General features: G+C 34.0%; 2 protein-coding genes and 1 long non-coding RNA gene across 4 annotated transcripts; 2 read left to right on the top strand and 1 right to left on the bottom strand.

The window, feature by feature from the left end:
• Nucleotides 1-2,220: 2,220 nt before the first annotated feature.
• Nucleotides 2,221-5,465, top strand: LOC123693708 (protein fuzzy homolog). The gene is made up of 8 exons (XM_045638905.1): nt 2,221-2,602; nt 2,688-2,809; nt 2,953-3,220; nt 3,437-3,634; nt 3,892-4,091; nt 4,232-4,410; nt 4,656-4,788; nt 5,232-5,465. The coding sequence occupies exons 1-8, from the start codon at nt 2,525-2,527 to the stop codon at nt 5,287-5,289; spliced, it is 1,236 nt and encodes a 411-aa protein (XP_045494861.1). The 5' UTR covers nt 2,221-2,524; the 3' UTR covers nt 5,290-5,465.
• LOC123693707 (polycomb protein Sfmbt-like) lies at nt 5,369-13,633 on the bottom strand. 2 transcript variants are annotated; one of them, XM_045638903.1, is made up of 10 exons: nt 13,265-13,633; nt 12,894-13,111; nt 12,208-12,438; nt 11,893-12,065; nt 11,533-11,671; nt 10,862-11,337; nt 9,969-10,170; nt 8,483-8,657; nt 7,876-8,135; nt 5,369-6,685 (listed from the first exon to the last, which is right to left on the bottom strand). In XM_045638903.1, exons 1-10 carry the CDS (start codon nt 13,377-13,379, stop codon nt 6,272-6,274), a joined length of 2,403 nt encoding a protein of 800 aa, XP_045494859.1. In that variant the 5' UTR covers nt 13,380-13,633; the 3' UTR covers nt 5,369-6,271. The 2 variants fall into 2 exon arrangements, with proteins under 2 accessions (XP_045494859.1, XP_045494860.1); XM_045638904.1 differs by having other exon boundaries at nt 7,876-8,132.
• A 5,611-nt stretch (nt 13,634-19,244) lies between these two features.
• Nucleotides 19,245-20,029, top strand: LOC123693517. The gene is made up of 2 exons (XR_006751694.1): nt 19,245-19,546; nt 19,933-20,029. It is a non-coding gene; the product is annotated as an uncharacterized LOC123693517 (long non-coding RNA).
• Nucleotides 20,030-20,727: the final 698 nt, after the last annotated feature.

The following is a 20,727-nucleotide window of genomic DNA, read 5'->3' as shown; positions in this document are numbered from 1 at the left end:
TATTTATTTCAGCAAAAAGACCTCATTCAAGTATATAATATAATATAGCTAACTTGTAGATGTAGATAAGTTGGTTGTTTAACATTGTTCTCGGGTGAATACTGAGGGTGAATAGAAGGCATTTGATTTATTTACTTTTTGTTGAGTGGCAATTTTGTTCCTGCATGGTTAAAAAAAACTAAGAGCAATAAACCTATAGAGTTCTTATATTGAGACAGAACAAAATACATATTTTCTAATCTACTTACTCTTAGTCAATAACAGCATAAGCCAGATTGAGATAGCGATAGAGTATCTGCACTGTCTTCAAACGTAGCGCGCCGGCAGTCAGTTTGTTTTCCAACCAGCTGGTGGGCTCAGTGTGTCAAGTGTTTTTAACGAAATATTTAGAAAATATAAAGTGTACAGTGTTTCTTTTTATTTGTCAGTGTGCTAAAATAACTATTGTATGTTTATCAACCGGCTATCACTAGTCGAATGGGAGTTTTGGATAAAAACAATGTGCAAATATCTTTCCATCGGTAAGTGATTTTCAGCAAATTGATAAATATTTATGTTTTAAACCTATTTGAAGGTTTTATCAAGCGCTTTTTTGTAATTTTATGTTGTAACTGTAACATTTACCCACTTTATGGGGTTGTGGAATATAGAATAATGAAATAATTTTTAAAAAATGTCACAATAATATCACGTTTGGCATTTTGTTTACCACCGTAGTGTTGTAACACATCTAGCGTATATTATCGATTTATGACAAAAAATCTATTTCATATTAACGTTGATTTTTTTATTTTGTTTCTTATATCAGATTTATATTATGTAGTTGTTGTTGCAAATAATAGATGTAAATTTTTTACCGCAGGAAAATAAAACGGCCACGTGGTTGTTTTATTTGCCTTATGTGTTTTAGTTTTCGTTTGTTGTTTATTAATTTCTCTTTCAGATTATTAATGAATTCATTTTGTTTTAGATTTCCAGAGCTAAATAAAAAATGGGTATAAAACATGAGACATGAGTTGATTGGACGCCGCCACAATTTGCTATATTGTGTTCACTGCATTTCGAGCCTGCGTGTTATCAAGATGGATACTCTAGAAGAATTGTGCAATCTTACGCTTACGTTTTTTTTTGTTCCTGTAGTTAGATAATAAATACATTTGATTAAAGAGAGTGAATTTTTATTTTGAAATTTTTTACACATAAGTTACTTTAAATGTGTAACTATGTGAAAATTAAACGGTTGATTAAATGACAGTTCTCATAGATGAGAAACTACTATTGAAATACATACTTAATATACATGCGTTTACAAAGAAAAACCCGCATAGTTCCCATTCCTGTTGGATTTACGGGATCAAAAGTAATTTTTCCAAATTTCATTTTAATCGGTTTAGTAGTATTCGCGTGAAAGAGTAACAAACATTCATCCTCACAAACTTTCGCTTTATTAGTAGGATGTTAGGAAAATGTTTTCATTAAGACTGTCCTTTTATTAACTTGTTAAAATGCTGCATGATTCCTTCATGCTGACTGTGCCTTTCTCCTCACTCCTTTAACTTTATCATCATTTCCTTCTTTATTTTAAATTACATTTCAAGTTTTAAAATTTCTTTTATAATATACTAGCTTTCCGCCCGCGTTTTTAAAGAAAATCCTGCACAGTTCCCGTTCACGTGGGATTTCCGGGATAAAACCTAACCTATGTGTGTGTATGTACAAAATTTCATTGTAATCGGTTCCGCAGTGAAAGAATAACATCCATTCTCGCATAATTTCGCATTTATTATATACAAATAATGTATTCAACTGAAATTAATTATAAGTTTTGTTTTTTTTATTTATTATTTCACGAATCCGTAAATGCAAAATACATTCACGATTTTATCGATTGAAGCACATCCCATCACTATCACCTTCTATCTATCTAAATACGTACCTATAGTAAAAATGGTGCCATGACTATGTTGAAACGTAGCTTGTTGTCTATAGCTGTCTCATTCTTTCATACGACGTTTTCTTTAGATAGAGAGAAACAAATATATGTAAATTGTATACGCTCGATACAAGTACTCTATAGGTTTATTGCTCTTAGAAAAAAAATGTCAAGTGACATAAGACTGACATTTGACACTTTTGACAATTAATATTTGACACTTGACAGTGCTAAATGCTAATGCTAAATGATAATAATTTCAAAATACAGTTAACGCTACATAATCTCCCATTAATTCCCAAATCCCAATAATAATAATTATTATTGTTTCATTATTTCCATCGTTGTTTGTTTAGTAAATACAAGACATTCAAAATAGGTCGTAGGCTATTAAATTATGTATTAAATCGTGTGATCATTCCTTAATTCTGGGTTGATAAGCTTACCCTAAACGAATTTTGACTTTACAATAATTTATTATCGTAATAAAAGTTAAGATTATCATATTATAAAATGGTTATAAATCGCTTATAGATCAAATACTGCTCATTATAGCGCTATATACCATATAACAAAGATATTACACACAGGATGTCTGTTATAATAATCGCAGTTGGTTCAGAAAGCGGTGTTCCTATATTTTCAAGAAAGCGCGGGAATATCGATAACGTATGGAAAATTGATTGAACTTTACCATTAATAATAAAAGGGACTTTCGTAGCAACATCAATTTATTATCCTATATATGTTTTAGATACAATTTTCTACCATAGCATCTCTTCATGGCATCAATATGTTTAGTAAATGTCACAATTTATCAATGATTAACACACATGTTGATAATGGATCTATTATATGGAAAGAATATTGTAAGAGGTATACCAAGCTTGTGTATATTAATTTTCCTTCAAATTGACTGCCTGTTACACACACAAATAAATTGTGAAAGAAATACTTTGTTTGGTCCAAGTTATTTATGTGTATAATTTCTAGATTTAAGGCCAATTATTTTATTTTAGCATAACACTTATAGCTGTTGCCACAGGAGGTTTAGAATGTGATCTTGAACTTTTGTTGTCATTAGTACATGATGTCATGATATTTTGTGTTGGCAAGAAGGAGTTGGAAAACTTTAAGAACGTAGATCAAATAAAGAGGGAATTGAGGCAATGCTATCCTATTTTAGATTACTTACTTGAATCATTAGATCCAAACTGTGTGCCGCAGACTTCAATGCTCCTGGATTTAATTCAAGGCATATTGTGTCCACAGGCACAGCAACTACAGGTAAAATACAATAATATTCACTATGCAACATGTATAATGTATACTCAGGTCTAAGTTTCTATTTACACTATATTATTTAAAAAAGATATCAAATATTGTATTATTGTAGTAATTGATCTCAATACCAATTTAATTTTATCATTTTATTTCCTTTTTATAAAAGTATTGCCATTCATGTTTCTGAACAAACATCAGATAAAAATCTTTTTATTTTAGCAAGTATTAGATAACTATGCAGAGCGAGTAACAGGGAGATGGGCTTGTCTCAGCATACATGGACACTTAGTGGCAACCAGTTCAGATTTCCATGAATTAGACTCTCGGGAAGCAAAAATACTCCTATTATTAGCGGCGTCACAAGATGGAGCTCCCTTGCGGGAAACACCTGTTTATTTGCCACACATGAGCCCTAATGTATGTACAGTCAAGTGTTATTTCAATTATACAATTTATGCTAAATTACATTAATAACAAAATTCATTACAAAATGAATGTGTACAAAAAATAAAGAAGTTGATATTGTAAAACATTAAAAAGGGTATCTCTCCCTGAACTTGACTATTTTTAGCTATTTATAAATAGTTAGTAAGTGTAACTTTAAAGGCTCTTAGAATAGAAACTGAATTACATGACAATGAAAATTAAATTTTAACAGAAAAATTAAATTTCAGGTAGCGTTCAGAGCAGTCACATGCAAGCTTCTAGCTGATGTGTATGTGCTAGTGATTTGTGGAGCCACACCAGCATTGTCACAGATTGATGAAATCGTTCTACAATGCTGGGAAAGTTCAACACATCTCATAAAGGAGGCCAAATTGGTTTATCCGAGAAATTTTCCATTGAGCATAACATTTGAAGCTTGCATTTTGGGGTAAATTATACATTTGTTACTTTTGATATATTACATCACATATAAATATATTTTGTTGTTACTAAATGTAGAATTAATTTGTATAAGAAGAGTATCAAGCAGAAATATATCATAGAATAACCTACCTTTTGCTTTTTTAGGTGTTTAGTTATAAATATAAGTAAGAAAAGATGCATATTCTCTCGCCATCTACATAGCAGTAATCAAAAGATAAGAAGTATGTCTGGTGTACACAGAATGGACATTTTGAGAACATTCTTCATTACATCTGCCAGAGATCTAGCACCTGAGTTGAAAGTGCAAGACATGGAGGATAAAGGTATTTTTGATTGAATGTTGAAGTTAATTTGCCATAGGATATTTACACATCAAGAAAAAAACATACTATTTTTTTTTCGGAAAATCTACCTATTAACGATAAAAAATAATCCATTGCAGAAAATACGAAAAAAAATCAAAACATAATTTTGGTTTATATTTCTTCCCAATACTAATACAAAAATAGGGTTTAATTTCACGTATTTTAGAATAAAGAAGCAATAGAGGTATTTTTTCTATTTACAGACACGACAAGCACATTGCCTGGAATGTGTGAAACATTCTGGTGTTCTGAATACCATAAGTGCCATGCTCACAGGTCAGGAAATCTTGTTGGTTGCGTTTTGTATGCACCTACTATACCCACGCACACAATGAGGTATGTTTTATAGTTTATATCAATAGAGTATTATGTTTTGCCATTTTAACTTTGTACCTGTTATTTAAAATTATTTATATAATAAATAGCTGTGCCCCGCGGTTTTACCTGTTGTGCTCCGCTCCTGTTGTTGTTAGCGTGATGATATATTATGTAAAGCCATAGCCTTAATTAGCTAAATGGGCTATCTGACCGAAATAATTTTTCAAATCGGACCAATAGTTCCTGAGATTAGCGCGTTCAAACAAACAAACTCTTCTGCTTTATAGATAACTAGCTGTGCCGCGCGATTTTACCCGCTTCTGTTGGTCTTAGCGTGATAATATATAGCCTATATTACTCGTGGATAATGTAGCTTGCATAAACAAACAAACAAACAAAGTTTTCCTCTTTATAATATTAGTGTAGATAAAAAGAAAGAACATGATTTTTCTTTGTTACAGATTACTGACTAGACAGATGCTACAAGAAATTGTAAACAGTAAAGATGTATATTGGTGAAGAATAGAGGAAACAATTTTTATCCGTCCACATATAAACTGTGATATATATTATATTTTAATGAAATGAGACAATTCAATGTTTAAAAATATTTATTTAATATGATAATGTCCAAACGCTAAAAAACATGGTACTGACTAATACTAATGTTCATTAAATATGTTATTAAAAAGGGATTTTTGTGTTTCATTCAATAGTAAAATATTGATTTGAGTATAATAGAACCATGCAACAGCTATTTAAAAATGAGGTCACACATGAAAAGCTCAAATCTGAATGTGGATTACATCTTTGGTAATAAATTAAGTTTAAAACAACCCTTAAAATTATTTAATCACTGAAAAACTGTTGAGTAGGGTAAATGAATTTTTTCTTCAAAGAAATCTAATAGTTTAAAAATTATAACCAATATTAAAAATGAGAATTGATTAAAATCTGTAAGTATTAAAATTACTCCATGATTATTAATCTACATCCTAAATACAAGCATTTTCATAAGCATGCGTGTTTAAAATTTTAAAAGCATTAAAATTTATTATTTGTCATAGGAGATGATTTACAGTTTAAAATTAGATTGTACACGAATTTAAAATTAATTGTTTGACTAATTTATCACATTTTTAAGCTTCACTCACTCTCATTCATCTTAGTTTTCACAAGAAATTTTTATTTCTATACGAATTTAACATATACCGAATAACCGAAGTAAAATAAAAAAGTAAATACAATAAAAATGCAATCATCATGCATATCCCTTGACCATCGAATAGTATTTTACTTTCATCACAATTCACTCACACTTACACCGTGCATGAGATTTTCTAAAAACGTATAAAACCACACAAGATATTACATATCAAAATAAATTACAATACGAATGTGCTATGCAAGCTATCACGATTATGTTGCTACACATTTTTGCCTACGAAATCACTGTCAACTATATAGGGTAAGTCAATGAAATGGCCCTTTGTAGCGGATACTATTTAAAACTACCAAGCAATCTACACTGCGGTTGTTTGATTTTGCACTTTAGCTGCTGTATGAGGTCGAAAATCTTCAGAGAGGGACCAACTTTCATCTCGAGTAGTTCTATAATTTCGTCTTTGGACAATTGCAGCATCATTGGTCCATTTATTTGAGCAAAGTTGATGCAATATGGCTGGCAGTCGTTAACGGTGAGGAACTTTGCAACATCAGACGTGGTCCAGTTCTCTGGTTCCACCGAATTTAAAACATCTAGAGGTACGGAATTATTAACTAGTCTTGGAATGATTTTGTCGTCGGCACTCTGTTCTCGTATTTCGGGACTTTTAGCCGGAATAGCTACTAACATTTCTAGTTTACTATCGCTGGATAAAACACTTTCTTTTGGTAAATCCAGTAGTGAAGAATCCTGAAAAGAAGAATACATTTGAGTTTGATGGAAATAAATCGTAATAATCTGAATTACATATGTTATGTTATTCAACACAAATATCTTCTTGAATTAATCTCATGTAATACTCTTGCGTATGCGGATGACGTCAAGATTTTCCACAGAATACAAGATTATAGTGACTGTCAGACCTTACAAAGGGATTTAGATGTCGTCAGTGAATGGTGCAATACCAATCGTATGACCCTCAATGTTAAAAAATGCCAGAGTCAATGTCGTTAGAGACTTAGGTGTGATGTTCGATTCTTCACTATCATTTAGACCGCACTACGATTACATTGTCAGTAAGGCCAATAAAAGTTTGAGCTTTGTTTTACGTACCGCCTCACCATTTAAAAATCCGAAGTCGTGGATAATATTATATTTAACCCTTGTAAGAAGTATATTGGAATATTGTTCATCGGTGTGGCTTCCAATATACAATAATCACATAAACCGCATTGAAGCTGTGCAGAGGCGCTTCTTACGTACAATTAAAGTGTGGTAAATTAGGTTTACGGCGTAAAATACCTGAATATGATCAGCGTTTGCGTAAATTCCACCTAATGAATCTAGAAAGCCGTAGGACCCTGACTGATTTGTGCAATCTGCATAAAATAGCCAATGGGTTATTAGGGAACGAGCTTTTGTCTAGCCTTAACTTTAGAGCTCCTACCCGCCCTTCACGCACTCCACGTCTATTCAGCATACCACCTACCAGAAACAATGTTTCGCATAACAATCCTGTACACAGAATGTGCCGCCTGTATAATAATTTAGACCCGGATTGTGACATATTCTTGGGTAGTTTGGATGTTTTTAGAAGTAATTTTTATAAATTGCTGTAACAACGTATTTTGTTTTTATTTTTTGTATATTAAATAGTGGCTTTTTTTCACTCTGTTAGAATTTTCTTGTTCTTAGTTTGTTTTTGTTCCTGGCTATAGCTTGGTATAAGTAAGCTGTGTACGGTATTAATTGGATTGTAGAATTTATATGTATTATTAGATAAGAGCTAGATATAAGGTAATGTTCTGCAGTCTGTAACTGTACCTGTTTATAAAAAAAATAAAAATAAAATAAAAATCAAGTAAATTGCATCTTGATTTTGTATTCTTATTTAAGAAATATCGAAGCAAATACAACAGAAATATATATGGACTACATACCATGAGCTCTACTTGACCCTTCTCAATCCCTGGATCATTGGCTGTTTCGCATTTGACTTCTGAATCAACGTCCATTTTCAATTTACTATGAGGCGGTTCTTCAATACGCGAATCTAAATCGGCCGACACTTCAGACACGCTGGTCGGCGGGGATAAGCTTTTAGTTTCACCATTATCCGAGATACTTTTAGAATCCCCCATATCAGAGTTTTGTGATGTTTCTTCCGTTGAAGTTGGCGGTTGAGGTGTCGATTTTGCTACTGAAATCGTTTTTGTTTTATAAAAATGTACAAAGAATTAAATTAAAAGTGTAAAAAACAAAATAAACTTTCGTGAGAATCGGTACAGACGTTTTGGAGGAGTATGGTAATTGGTAACTGTCATTGTGACACGAGTATTTTATATAAATAAAAACAAAATAAGAAGAGATGTTTTGGTTATATGTATGTATTAAGCTTGTTGCCTCCGCATGCGGCGCACGGTGACTGCAGCGGTCCCTTGAACCGACCGTATGCATGTTGTGTTTTTTGTACGTAATAATTTTTTTATTTGTAATTATCATGTAGGTGTGTATGGTGCGTATACATGTATTTATGTGTATGTTCACCTTGCTTCCTCCGCCTGCGGCTCGGCCTGGGCGGCTTGCGGGTGGCTCGCGGCGGGGGCTGCAGCGGCCCCTCCAGCCGGTGCCCGACCGCGCGGCACCAGCCCACCGGGTACACGTCCGTGCTGTGCGCCCACAGCCACTGGTCGTACTCGCCGCCCCAACCGTCGAAGTGCACCTGGTTCAATGATTCAAATATTGTTAACTTTTCACCACAATGTAATTACGATATATTATTATATTATACACTAGCTGCGCTTCGCGGTTTCACCCGCGTGGCTCCGCTCCTGTTAGTCTTAGCGTAATGATATATAGCCTATAGCCTTCCTCGATAAATGGGCTATCTAACACTGAAATAATTTTTCAAATTCGGACCAGTAGTTTCTGAGATTAGCGCGGTCAAACAAAGAAACAAACTCTTCAGATATATTATATTAGCAGGGCCGGCGTTAGGGGTGGGCTAGAGGGGGCAATGGCCCAGGGCGACAAATTATGGAATAAGGGTCAATTAAGCAAAGCTGGCATGTTCACAGTACTCACACTTATGCAATTTCACTTACAGTATGTTCAAAAATAAATGCGACTCTAGTTTCATTTTAGAAAATATTCAAGTTTTAGACTGGCTTGCATATTCGCTCGTCTTTTAATTCTATTGAATATGCTTAGGATATGTCACAACTAAGCGCTCTAAAAGATTTTCCGCAAAATTTAATTTCGGATCAACAACTTTACGAACACTTCCAAAGAACACATACCGCAATAAGACATTGGTATTCAATTTTAAGTAAGAACAACCGATATCGTTTGTAAATTAATGTAAATGGTGATAACTCTGATTATTAATTAGTAATTTGATTTAAAAAAAAAATGCCGATTTTAGTCAAAATTTATATTTTTCTAACAAGATCCTTATCATCCAAATTTCCACCTTGGTGAGAAAAATTGACATTTCTAATGAAAATGAACAAAAAATTAAATGATTTTATTAAATACTGTAAAATAGTATATAATTCTTCCATTTACTGTATCACAAAATTCTTCATAGATTTTTAGATATTCGTACTACACCAATTACATCACCCTGTATTTATAAACAATTGCAAAATATGACACATACATAGGCCGGGAGATACTGACACAAAATTTCGGGTCATTTGTAACAGAATGGCGGTTCTAAAGAGGTCTTATTACGCAATGACAAAAAGAAAAATGATGGTCAGAACGCTGGTACCGGCGGACTAGTCGCGTGGGCGTAAGTCACACTCGTCGGATAAGTAAGACCCCTCTAGACCGCCATCCTGTTACAAATGACCCGAAATTTTGTGTCAGTATCTCCCGGCCTAACATGTGCAATGTGTAAATGTGTTGACGTTCCAGCTCTTCTTAATATACTTATATGTCTTGTTGCGATCTTCTTATACTCGTTCTTAGGTAAGGCAGAATTTTGAACAAAATAAAATACATAAAAAAAACTTGTTTCCACAAATACCTTGAGCAGATCGGCGACCACCCGCGCTATAGTGGCGACGCACACGAGCCGCGGGTCCATCAGGTCGGCGCACTCGAGCCGCATGCCCGCCACGAACCCGTGCGCCACGACGCGCCCGCGCGCCGCGAACAGCCCGTGCCCGGCCGCGGGCGCTCCCGTCTCGGCGAGGTACTCCTCCCAGCTGAATTGTTCCGCTGTGTACCTGAATCGCATAGATAGATAGATAATACTTTATTGCACACACACAAGATTTACATAAAACACAGAAATAGAACAAACAGATGCAAGTATGTACAAATGGCGGCCTTATCGCTAGGCAGCGATCTCTTCCAGACTACCATATGCATACGCATACAACAACATACAATTTTTTTTTAGTTAAAAACTAGCTGCGCTTCGCGGTTTCACTCGCGCGAGTCCGCTCTTGTTTGTCTTAACGTAATGATATGTAATAGCTTACCTCGACAAATGGGCTATCTAAAACCGAAAGAATTTTTCAAATCGGACCAGTAGTTCCTGAGATCAGCGCGTTCAAACAAACAAACTCTTCAGCTTTATAATATTAGTATAGAAGTATAGATTCCATAGAAACTTTCTAATATATTTTTTTTCCCAGATCTCATGGTGTATTGAGTTATACCCGCTATGTGTTCGTCATCCGAATTTAGAATTTTGCAGTCACGCTCGCATCAAGTATTTCTTGATACGAGCGTAGTTCATGCTCGTGCAGTATGTCGTCAAAATAAGCAAAATTATATGCACCAGACCAGATTTTTTTTTTATTATTATTTACTAACCACTAAGTGACATTAAATATCGAACCAAAATTAAAAGAAAAGTTTTTATGAGACATTACAAATTATTTTTTTTACCCCGGATATATTTGTACTTACCCAATAGGAGGAACCAAGGAGATATTATTTGCCAATGCAAATCCTACAGGGAATATACACGGAGATCGCTGATGATAGCAGAACCAATCAGCACCAGAAGCATCAGCCGGATAACAATCTATCCTTATCATCATGTACCCTTCATTCAATATTTGCATCACTGTTGCTGCGCACACGGCTGACAAATTCAGTGGATCAATTGCTTCCAATTTCATTCCTTCTGAGAAAAGTGGTGGTTCATTTGTTGGGTATTTGTAAAACATATCTGGTGTAGAGTCATTTGGTTGGAGTCGACCAGCCGCAACTCTTTGGCAATAGCTTTGCTGAGCGTCTAATGGATGGCCAACTCTAAACGCCCAACCAACAGGATGTATTAAGGGGGAATCCTCGTGACACCAAAAGCCATTGTCTTCCGGGGAACTGTCGTAATATTTTACGTGTAAACGCTTGCCCACTATTTCACACACACTGGCAACCTGTAAATATGATATAGTATTAAGATTTTATACATAGTAATACATATTACTATATCACTATGTATAATTATTAACTTACATAGAAATAGGAGACACATAGAAACAAGTCAAAATGAGGCTGATGATTTGATATTATACAATGTTATTATAACAACTGTTTACAATATAATATTACTTGATGTAAACAAATATTACCTTAACTTGAGAAATCCTATTTTTATCTACAACTTCCATGATGGAACCAATTTTGAATCTTGATACAAGACTGTCATTTAATTTTGTATAGAAATTAGCAGGTAAAGTTCGAGCACCAGTTAACTGTTTCACTAAAAACCTGTAAAAAATGGAAACAAACATAACTTATGTACTCACTATTTCTTAATCTGAAATCTAGATTCTAGATTATCATACTTATGCCAAAAATATGATGATACATTTAATTACACTATAACATAAATGGGATAATTAAAAATAAACCCATCAGCCCCCGGAATCACAGTCGCGGTCTCATTGGGCCGCTCGGTGGTCAATGGGTTAAAAATTATAATCACTTACTTCTTCCAATCTGTATATTTATCTTCTATGCTTCTAGGTGGTATTAAAGGCTTTCCTCTAGTAGCACACCAGCCTACAGGGTGTACCTCGGAGCAACAAAGATTTACCCAAAAATCCTTTGAATCGTCACTTCCAAAGCCCTCATATCTAAGTAGGCCCATATACCCCTTTACCTGCAATTATTAAATAAATATTATTATATGTATGCAATACCTATTTTATGTAAAATTTTGTAATACAATTTGACCCTCTATCACTTTGGTAAGTTTTATTGTGAACCAAATCCATGAAAATACATTTATTATTACTACCAACCTTTAAAACAGTGGCCACCCAGAAAAAGTCATTTAATTTCTCTGAGTAATTTTCAATATCTGTATTTTTGACTTCAATTTTCATCCCTTCAAATGTATTATCCCACATTTCATGAAGTGGAGCATGCTTAAATAAACTGACTGGAGCGGCGAGAAAATCGCAGCCAAATAACTCATCATTCCAAACATAGCTGTTAGCCAATACAGCTGCTGATTGTTTAATTGGACCGGCCTGTAAAAAAATCATCTTAAGCAAATTATATTCATACAAGATTGTGCTGTAGAGTATAGTGAATATTATAGTCATTGTGTATTGCTGTAGTATGATCTCTTTAGACTTGCTATTCATCTACAGTAGAAAGAAATGATTTTTGTTATAATATTTATATTAATACAAATGCTATTAAAATTAAAGCAAGTGGTATTTTAAATATTTATTTTTGTATGATGCCAACAATGAAATGATCCTCTGAATGATGATGAAGTGTCTAATAGATTTATCAACTTGAATTTTTATATGATGATGGTCTTAAAATGATAATGCATAGCTAGGACGTTAAAGCTTGTCTTAATGTCTAAGGAAACTCATTTAAAAAATGTTGCATTATCTCCTGAACCTTGCAACACATTTTGTTTAGATATGTTTGTGAAATATTTTTAAATAACACTTTAAAATACATTCCTTACCTGTATGTCATTGTATGAAGCCTGCCAATGCTGCAATTGTGGCAGAGGTTCCAAAGGGATTAAGCCAGCCATATGTTCAGCACCTTCCATCAGTTTGAACCTCCAGTTACAACGACGCTTTCGAGTACTACTTGCATGACATCTTAATGAACAAACCTTATTATTTCTTGTATAAAACTGACCTCTTCTACCAACGCGACCACACAATTCACATATTGCTTAAATGTAAATCAATAATTTAAAAATTGTTTTAATCACCACTAGGCATATAAAAAAAAAGTAATATGAACTGAGGATTTTATTGAGATTTTTATGACATTTAATAATAATATTTGTGAGTCTTATCGTAACGAATAAAGAATATAACTCACCAAAACTGTCCTTTTCTAAAGGTACAATAGATAAATCATCTACAATATAATTCTCGCCAAGTAAATCATTAAAAATGCTTGTATTTATTTCACTGCCGGCATTGTAACAGGCCATATTTAAAAGGCCCTCTAATCATACACAACAATGTGGTTGTAAACAATACAATTGTCATTTTATAAAAACAATGAAAATGAATATGTAGATCTATTTTGTTATGAATCCCAAGGGATTGTATTCATTGTAAAGACGATTTCTTGCTTTTAGCTATTACTGAAATAAATACAAAATTTTCGTCTTCTGTGGTTTTCGATTAAATTCTACTCGCTTGATCTTTCATCCGTCATACTGTCAAACGAAGTTGCCAATTGCCATCCAATGAATAAGGAATCACATGGAAGTGACATACCTACAAAAAAGTGTGGCCGGCGCCATATTGCTTGTAACAAAACATGGCGGTGTTTAGTGCCGAGAATATATCGATAAACATTATTATGTTTATCGATATAAAAATAATATTAATATATTTTTTTTGAAGTTATACTTCTTTTGGCGCGTAACTTGTAACGCGTGTACATAAACACACACTCTTTTTTATTTATTTTAACTTTATTGTACAAAACATAGAAGTAAAATTACAAATGGAAAAAATGACAATGCCAATTAATAAAATTAAGTATGACGATGGCTGCTCGTGACGGTAACACCTGTACAGGGTTACTTGTAAAACACCAGCAACCTCGCCGGACAAGATAGCTAACCCTGTATAATTTGATAAATCCAGTTCAATTTTGACTTCGATATAAGGATTACGGTAGACTTACAATTTGGTAATTTCAGTTTTGAGGAATGTAATATAATGAAACAACATAATATATACTAATATAGGTATATAATAGTATTTTATTACGATGAACAACACAATATACAGTAATTGTATTTATTTATTTATAAATAATAGACAAAAAAAAACAATAATATATAATAATAGAGAAAATTATAGAACTAAACTATTTTGTGTAGCCTGGAATGCACTCAGATACACTCAGTTCATTTTTGAGTTCGGGATTTGAGGCTGACTGTTCAACTGGTACCTGGAAATGAAATGTCACAGTTTACATTAACTAGCATTGTTCACTTTACATTTAAACTAAAATGCAATACATTTTAATTAAAAGGGCAATGCGGATGGACGGAACTTGAATTTATATTTTTGGTTTTATGGCATTGAAATGCTTTATAAATATAAATTTATAAAGAATAGAAAAATAACTTAAAACACCCCATGTATTTAAAGTAAATTGCACTTTCCCTCAGTCAATAACATTTCAACAACCAAATATCACCCAAGTTTGTACTCAAAAAATCATATAAAACCATCTCAGTTTGTTCACAGGCCTCCTTCAAAATAGGAGAAACGTTAGATTATAAATGACAGCCCTAAATCTAAATAAAAAGACCAAAAGTAAATTGGAAGACATCACGTGTCTACAGATAAAAACCTCACCCTGTGTGAATGCAGCGGCAGACATACTGGTATAGCATCATCGTGCAGACTAATCACATCCATTGTTCTATTGAAAGCACTTTCGGGGAAATGTAGGGAACATACTATGATATTATATCCTTTACATTTGGCTTGATATTTTCATTTTCAATTGCTTCTAACCATTCTCCTTTTCTATTTTCACTTCTTGGTAACCTTCAAAAAATGAATTTTTAGGTTATTATAATTTTAGTCCTGACCTGACTTATTTATAAATACATTTTTAAAGTACCTACTATAAAAGCGATTAATCTTACTTAAGTTAAAATTCATATTAGGTAAATTTAAGTGTTTTATTTTTCCTTCTGCTGCTCTTGGCAAAATTAATTTGTTATTTTGGAAGTGTATTCACCAAAGCAACTATTCTTAAGATTAATGACACAGCCTTGGGAGACGCACGTCTTCATCGAACATTTTGCTGATGTCGATATTATAAGTCATCACTAGCACCCAAATTCATTATTTTACTAGAACGAAAATATACAAAATAAAGCTATATTTGATAACAATTTTACACTGAACATAGTCTGTGAATACTCCTCAATTCAATATACATGAAAATAAGTAAATCAGCAAAGTAATAACTAATATTTCAGTCAAAACGTATGCATACCGGTGCAAAGACAAACTTTTCTAGTTTTCATTCTTTCCGGAGCCACATCCCACAATACTGCGCTTTGGTATTATGCCACTATTTGTCCTTGACCACTCTATATGTTTTAGACACAAATGTTTGTCACAATCACAAAAATATTCAATATTTTTCAATGTTTATTATGGAGCAATGACAGAGCATGTACATCATAATAACGAGAACATAAAATGGCGCCCGGCCACAGTAGGTATTTGAGCTAACTTCAAATGTCAAACGGTATAGAATTAGCACTGACTGACGTATAGTCATATATTTTCACTTAGCAGAATATTCATTAGTTAGAAAGAGACAGTATTCGTTTTATTATTTCGGTATCGAAATGCATGATATTTGTATAATCAGTTGTTTGTATAGAACATTATGCCCTGTCCATAGGATTCCTTAGTCATTGTTGCCATCCCAAATCCCAATCATACCCACAGATTATGTATTAGAGCCAGCGCGCACGGGCAACTTTGTCTCCGTAATTTGTCTCTCCCACCCATGGGCTAGTATGAAAGTGCGCGCACGTAGCGACGCAACTCCCCATACAAATTGATGGGAGAGACAAAATAGTTGCGGAGACAAAGTTGCTCGTGCGCGCTAGCTCTTAGTACGAGTAATCATACCACAGACATATCATACCACATACTTCAGATTTCAGAATCTCTACTTAATAGGATAGGGCGTATTCAGAAAGGAAGCTTGAAACTTATAAGCGCTTATCGGCGCTTGTCGGCGCTTGTCAACGCTAGTTCGTTCTACACAAAGGAAGCAGGTTGAAGCAGATCAAAACAAATTTTATATGGCAGCGCCCAGCGCTGACAAGCGCTTGTTGAAGCTTATCGGAACTTGTCGGCGCCATCGACCACACAACCACTAGACGCCTAATAACAGACGAACTGTTTCTGTCAACGCATGTGTCTAATAGGACTTATAACCGCAGCCATACGAAACGCAACTATCAGTTGCGACCAGTTCCGTGATCTGTTAACACGTCCGAAAAAAACCTTTAAAAAAAAAGAAACAATGGCTCCTTGTAGTATATAGTGTGGTAAAACGAGTAAAACCTCAAGTTTGCAGAAGGACGGGATTACTTTTCATATTTAAGTAGTTTGTTTGCGTATAATTTAAATATTATTACGAACAATATTTTATCGGAGTTCTTTTTACGCTGGTACTGGTCAAGTGACAAAGCGCGTCGATTATATTTGCATCTCTTTCTTTCGTATCACCTGATTACGCATCCCTTCTCCTCTATGGTGTGGCACGTGTAACTAGTGACATACCAGCTTTGTGATTGTAAATTGTATCGATAATAATTATCGAAAACTATTTAGGTTCGCGATTTTATACTAGTTGTTTTCAAAATTAATGACATGAATGACGTTGCATAATATAGTTATATTATAATATAAAATGTTAAGTTTTTGTAATAAAATAATATGAATACTATATCACTAAAAATGAAAATCGACGTTAAGCAAAGGTCATAATTTAGATTGGTGACCGATTTTTTGCAGATTTGTTTTTCTTTAGCCTGTTTGTACGGAACCCTCAGTGTCGCGAGTCCGACTCACGCTGGACTGGTTTTCATTAATATGTATTAACATCGTATTCAATTTCCAATGATAAAGTACGTGTATATGTACAAAATACCTATATCGATAAAGTATGTGAATACAAAATATATCGATAAAGTATTTGTATACAAATTTACTATGTCTCATCTCTAGGACATTTGGTGACCTTGAATTAGCCAATGAGAATGCAGCGCCCCGCTTCACCATACCTCAAGTTGTTGACAGATTGAACTTAATGCATACAAGCTAACATTAGGCGTCTAGTGGTTGTGTGGTCGATGGTCGGCGCCTATCAGCGCTTATCGGAGCGTGTTCATATATTTTCCTGCGCGGGTAACCAGCGCTGACAAGCGCCGGTAAGCGCCGATGTTTCAAGCTTTCTTTCTGAATACGCCCATACGGGAGCTAGCAACGTTTTAAAAAAAGTCATTTTAGTATATTTGAGTTTTTGATATACTGTTTCTCTTGCTATTTCGGTTAGAGTCCGGGCTGTCTGGCTGGCGGTAGTGGTTGCGTTTATTAGTGCACACAGGGAAATACACTTAACTTTTAAGTCAAACGCGTAATTTTTAATCTTTTGCCTTTAGATAGATCCATCAGACATAATTTTTTTATTGCAAGAGGTTTTTTTGTTGTTAAATAGGTGCCATACGCAATTTTTTATTTCAAAATAATTAAAATGTCATCGAGCTAAGTGAAATTACATCAAATTACATCACGAAAAAGTGACATTCTTGTTTTATTGGAAATATCTAAGGAGCTTCTCTTTTGAAATGCACGAGTAGATCACCCAGAGTTTTATTTCAAAAACACGATTTTTAAAAAAAATATTCAAAATATTGGAATTTTCGTGGCCGACAGAGATAAATAAATTCGTATAAAAAAAAATTGATACAATAATTTATTATGTTGCTAATATATGTAGTAATAATTATAGGCGCAAATTATCCCTTTTTGAAATATTCGATATTGTCGATAGAGGCGAAAGTATTGTAATTTTTACTGATTTTCGTTTTTATTTTTTTATATTATATTTTCGGGCCTAAAAACATATAGTGCGTCGAGTCGACATGCCTTCAACTTTATCCAAAGAAGCTTAATTATATCGCGTTAATTGCGGCAATCGTCGTAGCAAGTACAAGACGTACAACCATTGAAAAGAAGAATATAAAGAGAAAAGAATGGGCAAAATTCTATTTAAAAGACAGGGATTCGTTTGTAAATAAGAAAATAATAATACATCTTTGTAGAGTTCTAAAATTTCTATTATTAATCTTTTTTCAGTAATAGCCACGTCATCCAACGCCATTGCTATTGATGACGATCAAGAAGCTTACATCTAATACACTGGAGATTGCACTATGAACGTTGACAAGTCACGGGAAGGTATGACCTTGAATGACGCCTGGTTGTTCCTTCATCCCTTTCACACCAACTTGCCAAGTTAGGTGTGAAAGGGACAAAAAAACAACCAGTCGTCATTCAAGGTCATACCTTCCCGTGACAAGTCAACTTTCATAGTGCAATCTCCAGTGTATTAGATATAGGTACCTAAGCTCAGAGCAATAAATTGCTCTGAGTACCAGCTTCTTGATGACGATCGACCGACGTCCGTTTTGTTTGGCGGTAGAACTGTGACCATAGAGTACTGTGACTCTATGGTCACACGCGCGAACTTGGTACGGTCCGCACTAAGTTCAGAAGGAAAATCATAGAACCGAGCGCACCGTAAATAATAATAATTATTTGCGGCGGACCACCGACCAAGGTACACGTCATGATCGAATATGGTCCAGAGCGCACCCAAGTCGCGGTGCGGCCCGTACCATATTCGAACGCCTATATTAATACTTTATTAGAAACTTTGATAGTAACACTTCAACAGAGTTCAACACATATAACCTATTACTCTCCTCTATGGTTCAACATCAGTTTCCTAAAATTGCCAATCTAATGTAATAATAATTTAATATTTATTTCTTCTGTATATTTCAATTATTGTATTGAATTCAATTGGAAAAAATTGTCAATATGCGGGGATATCCCTTGAAATTCTAGATTATTCGGCAGTCACCAATCGGTTGCCAGACGAAAAAACTACGTAGCTTTGTAGGCTATGGTACATAAACCTATGTATTTTTAAAATTTAGAAGGACGTTTTCTTTCTCGACTTGTTAATAAAGTAAGATGTTGATTCAATTAAAATAAATTACAGTGCGACATAAAAGAGATGAAATTAATTAATTTGGAACTAATTTTTTTTCATTATCTGGCAACCCTGAATTATCAATGCAGCTGTCAAGTTGAATAAAAATTTGTTGTTTATTTGGTGAAGTTGAGATAAAATTGTTATTTTAAACAAGAAATTTACTAAAAAAAGGAGAAATCATGAAAAAGGTTAAACGTAGCGGTGTCCGTGATGCCATATATAAAGTTTTCATTCGGTGTTTCTCATAATTTCAAGCTGAAAAACGAGAAAAATATTTGGAAAACGTTTACAGACGTACAGCAGATTATACCGGTGAGATTCTATTTATTTTTGCTCAGTACTATGTAAAATAGAATATTCCATTAGTGACGAGTGTTTAATGTACGTATCTATGGCGATTATTACGTTTTTGAAATTTAATTTGAGGTTATTTGTATGTAAACAAAAACTAGTTTTTATAGTGCGACCAGCACAATTTGAGTCAAGAAGTTATATCCAATCCAACCAGCCTTAAATAGCATAGTGATAACTATTTTCATACAGCTATCTAAGAATCCTTACTTGCTACTTACTAGAGTGGACGCAGGGATCCAAAGTGAGTCTTGGCCTCCGACATAAAAAAAAAATAGTTTTAAGCTACTAAATAAATATGTTAAATGTACTATTTGATTTTATTCATCTTAATTCGTTTGTTATAGGGGTTTCTGAAAGCACAGTACGCAGGATAGTGGAGCAAGGGAGTAAAAATGAAGGAGAATATCTACAAAAAATAAATAAAAATATGTAGTTTTCAAATCACCTTGTTTTTTTTACCTGACGGACCCAGAAGGAGCGTAATGTGTTTGAGCCTTAGGTTTGAGCTGTATGTATGTATGTTTGTTTGTTCGTATGTTTGATTCTATGTGCGCCTCTGCAGTCTAAATGGCTTGACTGATTTCTATAAACTAATTCCAAATACATTTAAGTAAAATTTGACCTAGGTAGGTCATTTAAAATACTAATGTATTTTTGTCTTAAATTTACACGATGATGAATGAAACAACTTTAAATCGCGGTATTTATTACTTTTTATTTTTTTGATTTTTATTCTATAGTATCAAGATTGCTTGCGTCGCAGTATCAGTGTTGCTATATGAGCGACGGTGGCGCCCTCATTTTTTGTCATCTCTTTTGTGTCGCACTGTACAATGGATTTAAACATCCTTAGAGCGTTTTCACATTGTCCGGTCCGATATCGGATATCGGGCGCCGATAGCCGATATCCGATATCGGAGGCTAAGTAAAATGTATGATTTAGGTACCTGTCTTTCACATTGTCCGGTCCGATATCGGATATCGGAGCCAACACCGATATTCCCGTGAACTATCGGACGATAATGTTCAGTGTTACCAACTCAATTTTCGAAAAGGTAGTATACCAACAGCAAAAAAAGCACTAGTTTGTGTATTTTCAGTCATTTCTAGGCGCTAAATGTAAAAAAAATCCTTTCATT

Source organism: Colias croceus, chromosome 8 (genome assembly GCF_905220415.1).
Source record: "Colias croceus chromosome 8, ilColCroc2.1".
NCBI classification, from domain to species: Eukaryota; Metazoa; Arthropoda; class Insecta; order Lepidoptera; family Pieridae; genus Colias; species Colias croceus.
The sequence above is the reverse complement of the archived record's forward strand: the minus strand, read 5'-3'. Positions and strand labels throughout refer to the sequence as shown.

What these genes read in the sequence shown, in the direction of transcription:
- LOC123693707 (XM_045638903.1), bottom strand. Translation starts at nt 13,379, where the DNA reads ATGGCCTGTTACAATGCCGGCAGTGAAATAAATACAAGCATTTTTAAT. An exon ending in TCCTTGGTTCCTCCTATTGG is followed by an intron (nt 10,171 to 10,861) that starts GTAAGTACAAAT and finishes TATGCGATTCAG; the next exon opens with GTACACAGCGGAACAATTCA. An exon ending in CCGCAGGCGGAGGAAGCAAG is followed by an intron (nt 8,136 to 8,482) that starts GTGAACATACAC and finishes AAACGATTTCAG; the next exon opens with TAGCAAAATCGACACCTCAA.
- LOC123693708 (XM_045638905.1), top strand. Translation starts at nt 2,525, where the DNA reads ATGTCTGTTATAATAATCGCAGTTGGTTCAGAAAGCGGTGTTCCTATA. An exon ending in CACAGGCACAGCAACTACAG is followed by an intron (nt 3,221 to 3,436) that starts GTAAAATACAAT and finishes TTTTTATTTTAG; the next exon opens with CAAGTATTAGATAACTATGC. An exon ending in TGCCACACATGAGCCCTAAT is followed by an intron (nt 3,635 to 3,891) that starts GTATGTACAGTC and finishes ATTAAATTTCAG; the next exon opens with GTAGCGTTCAGAGCAGTCAC.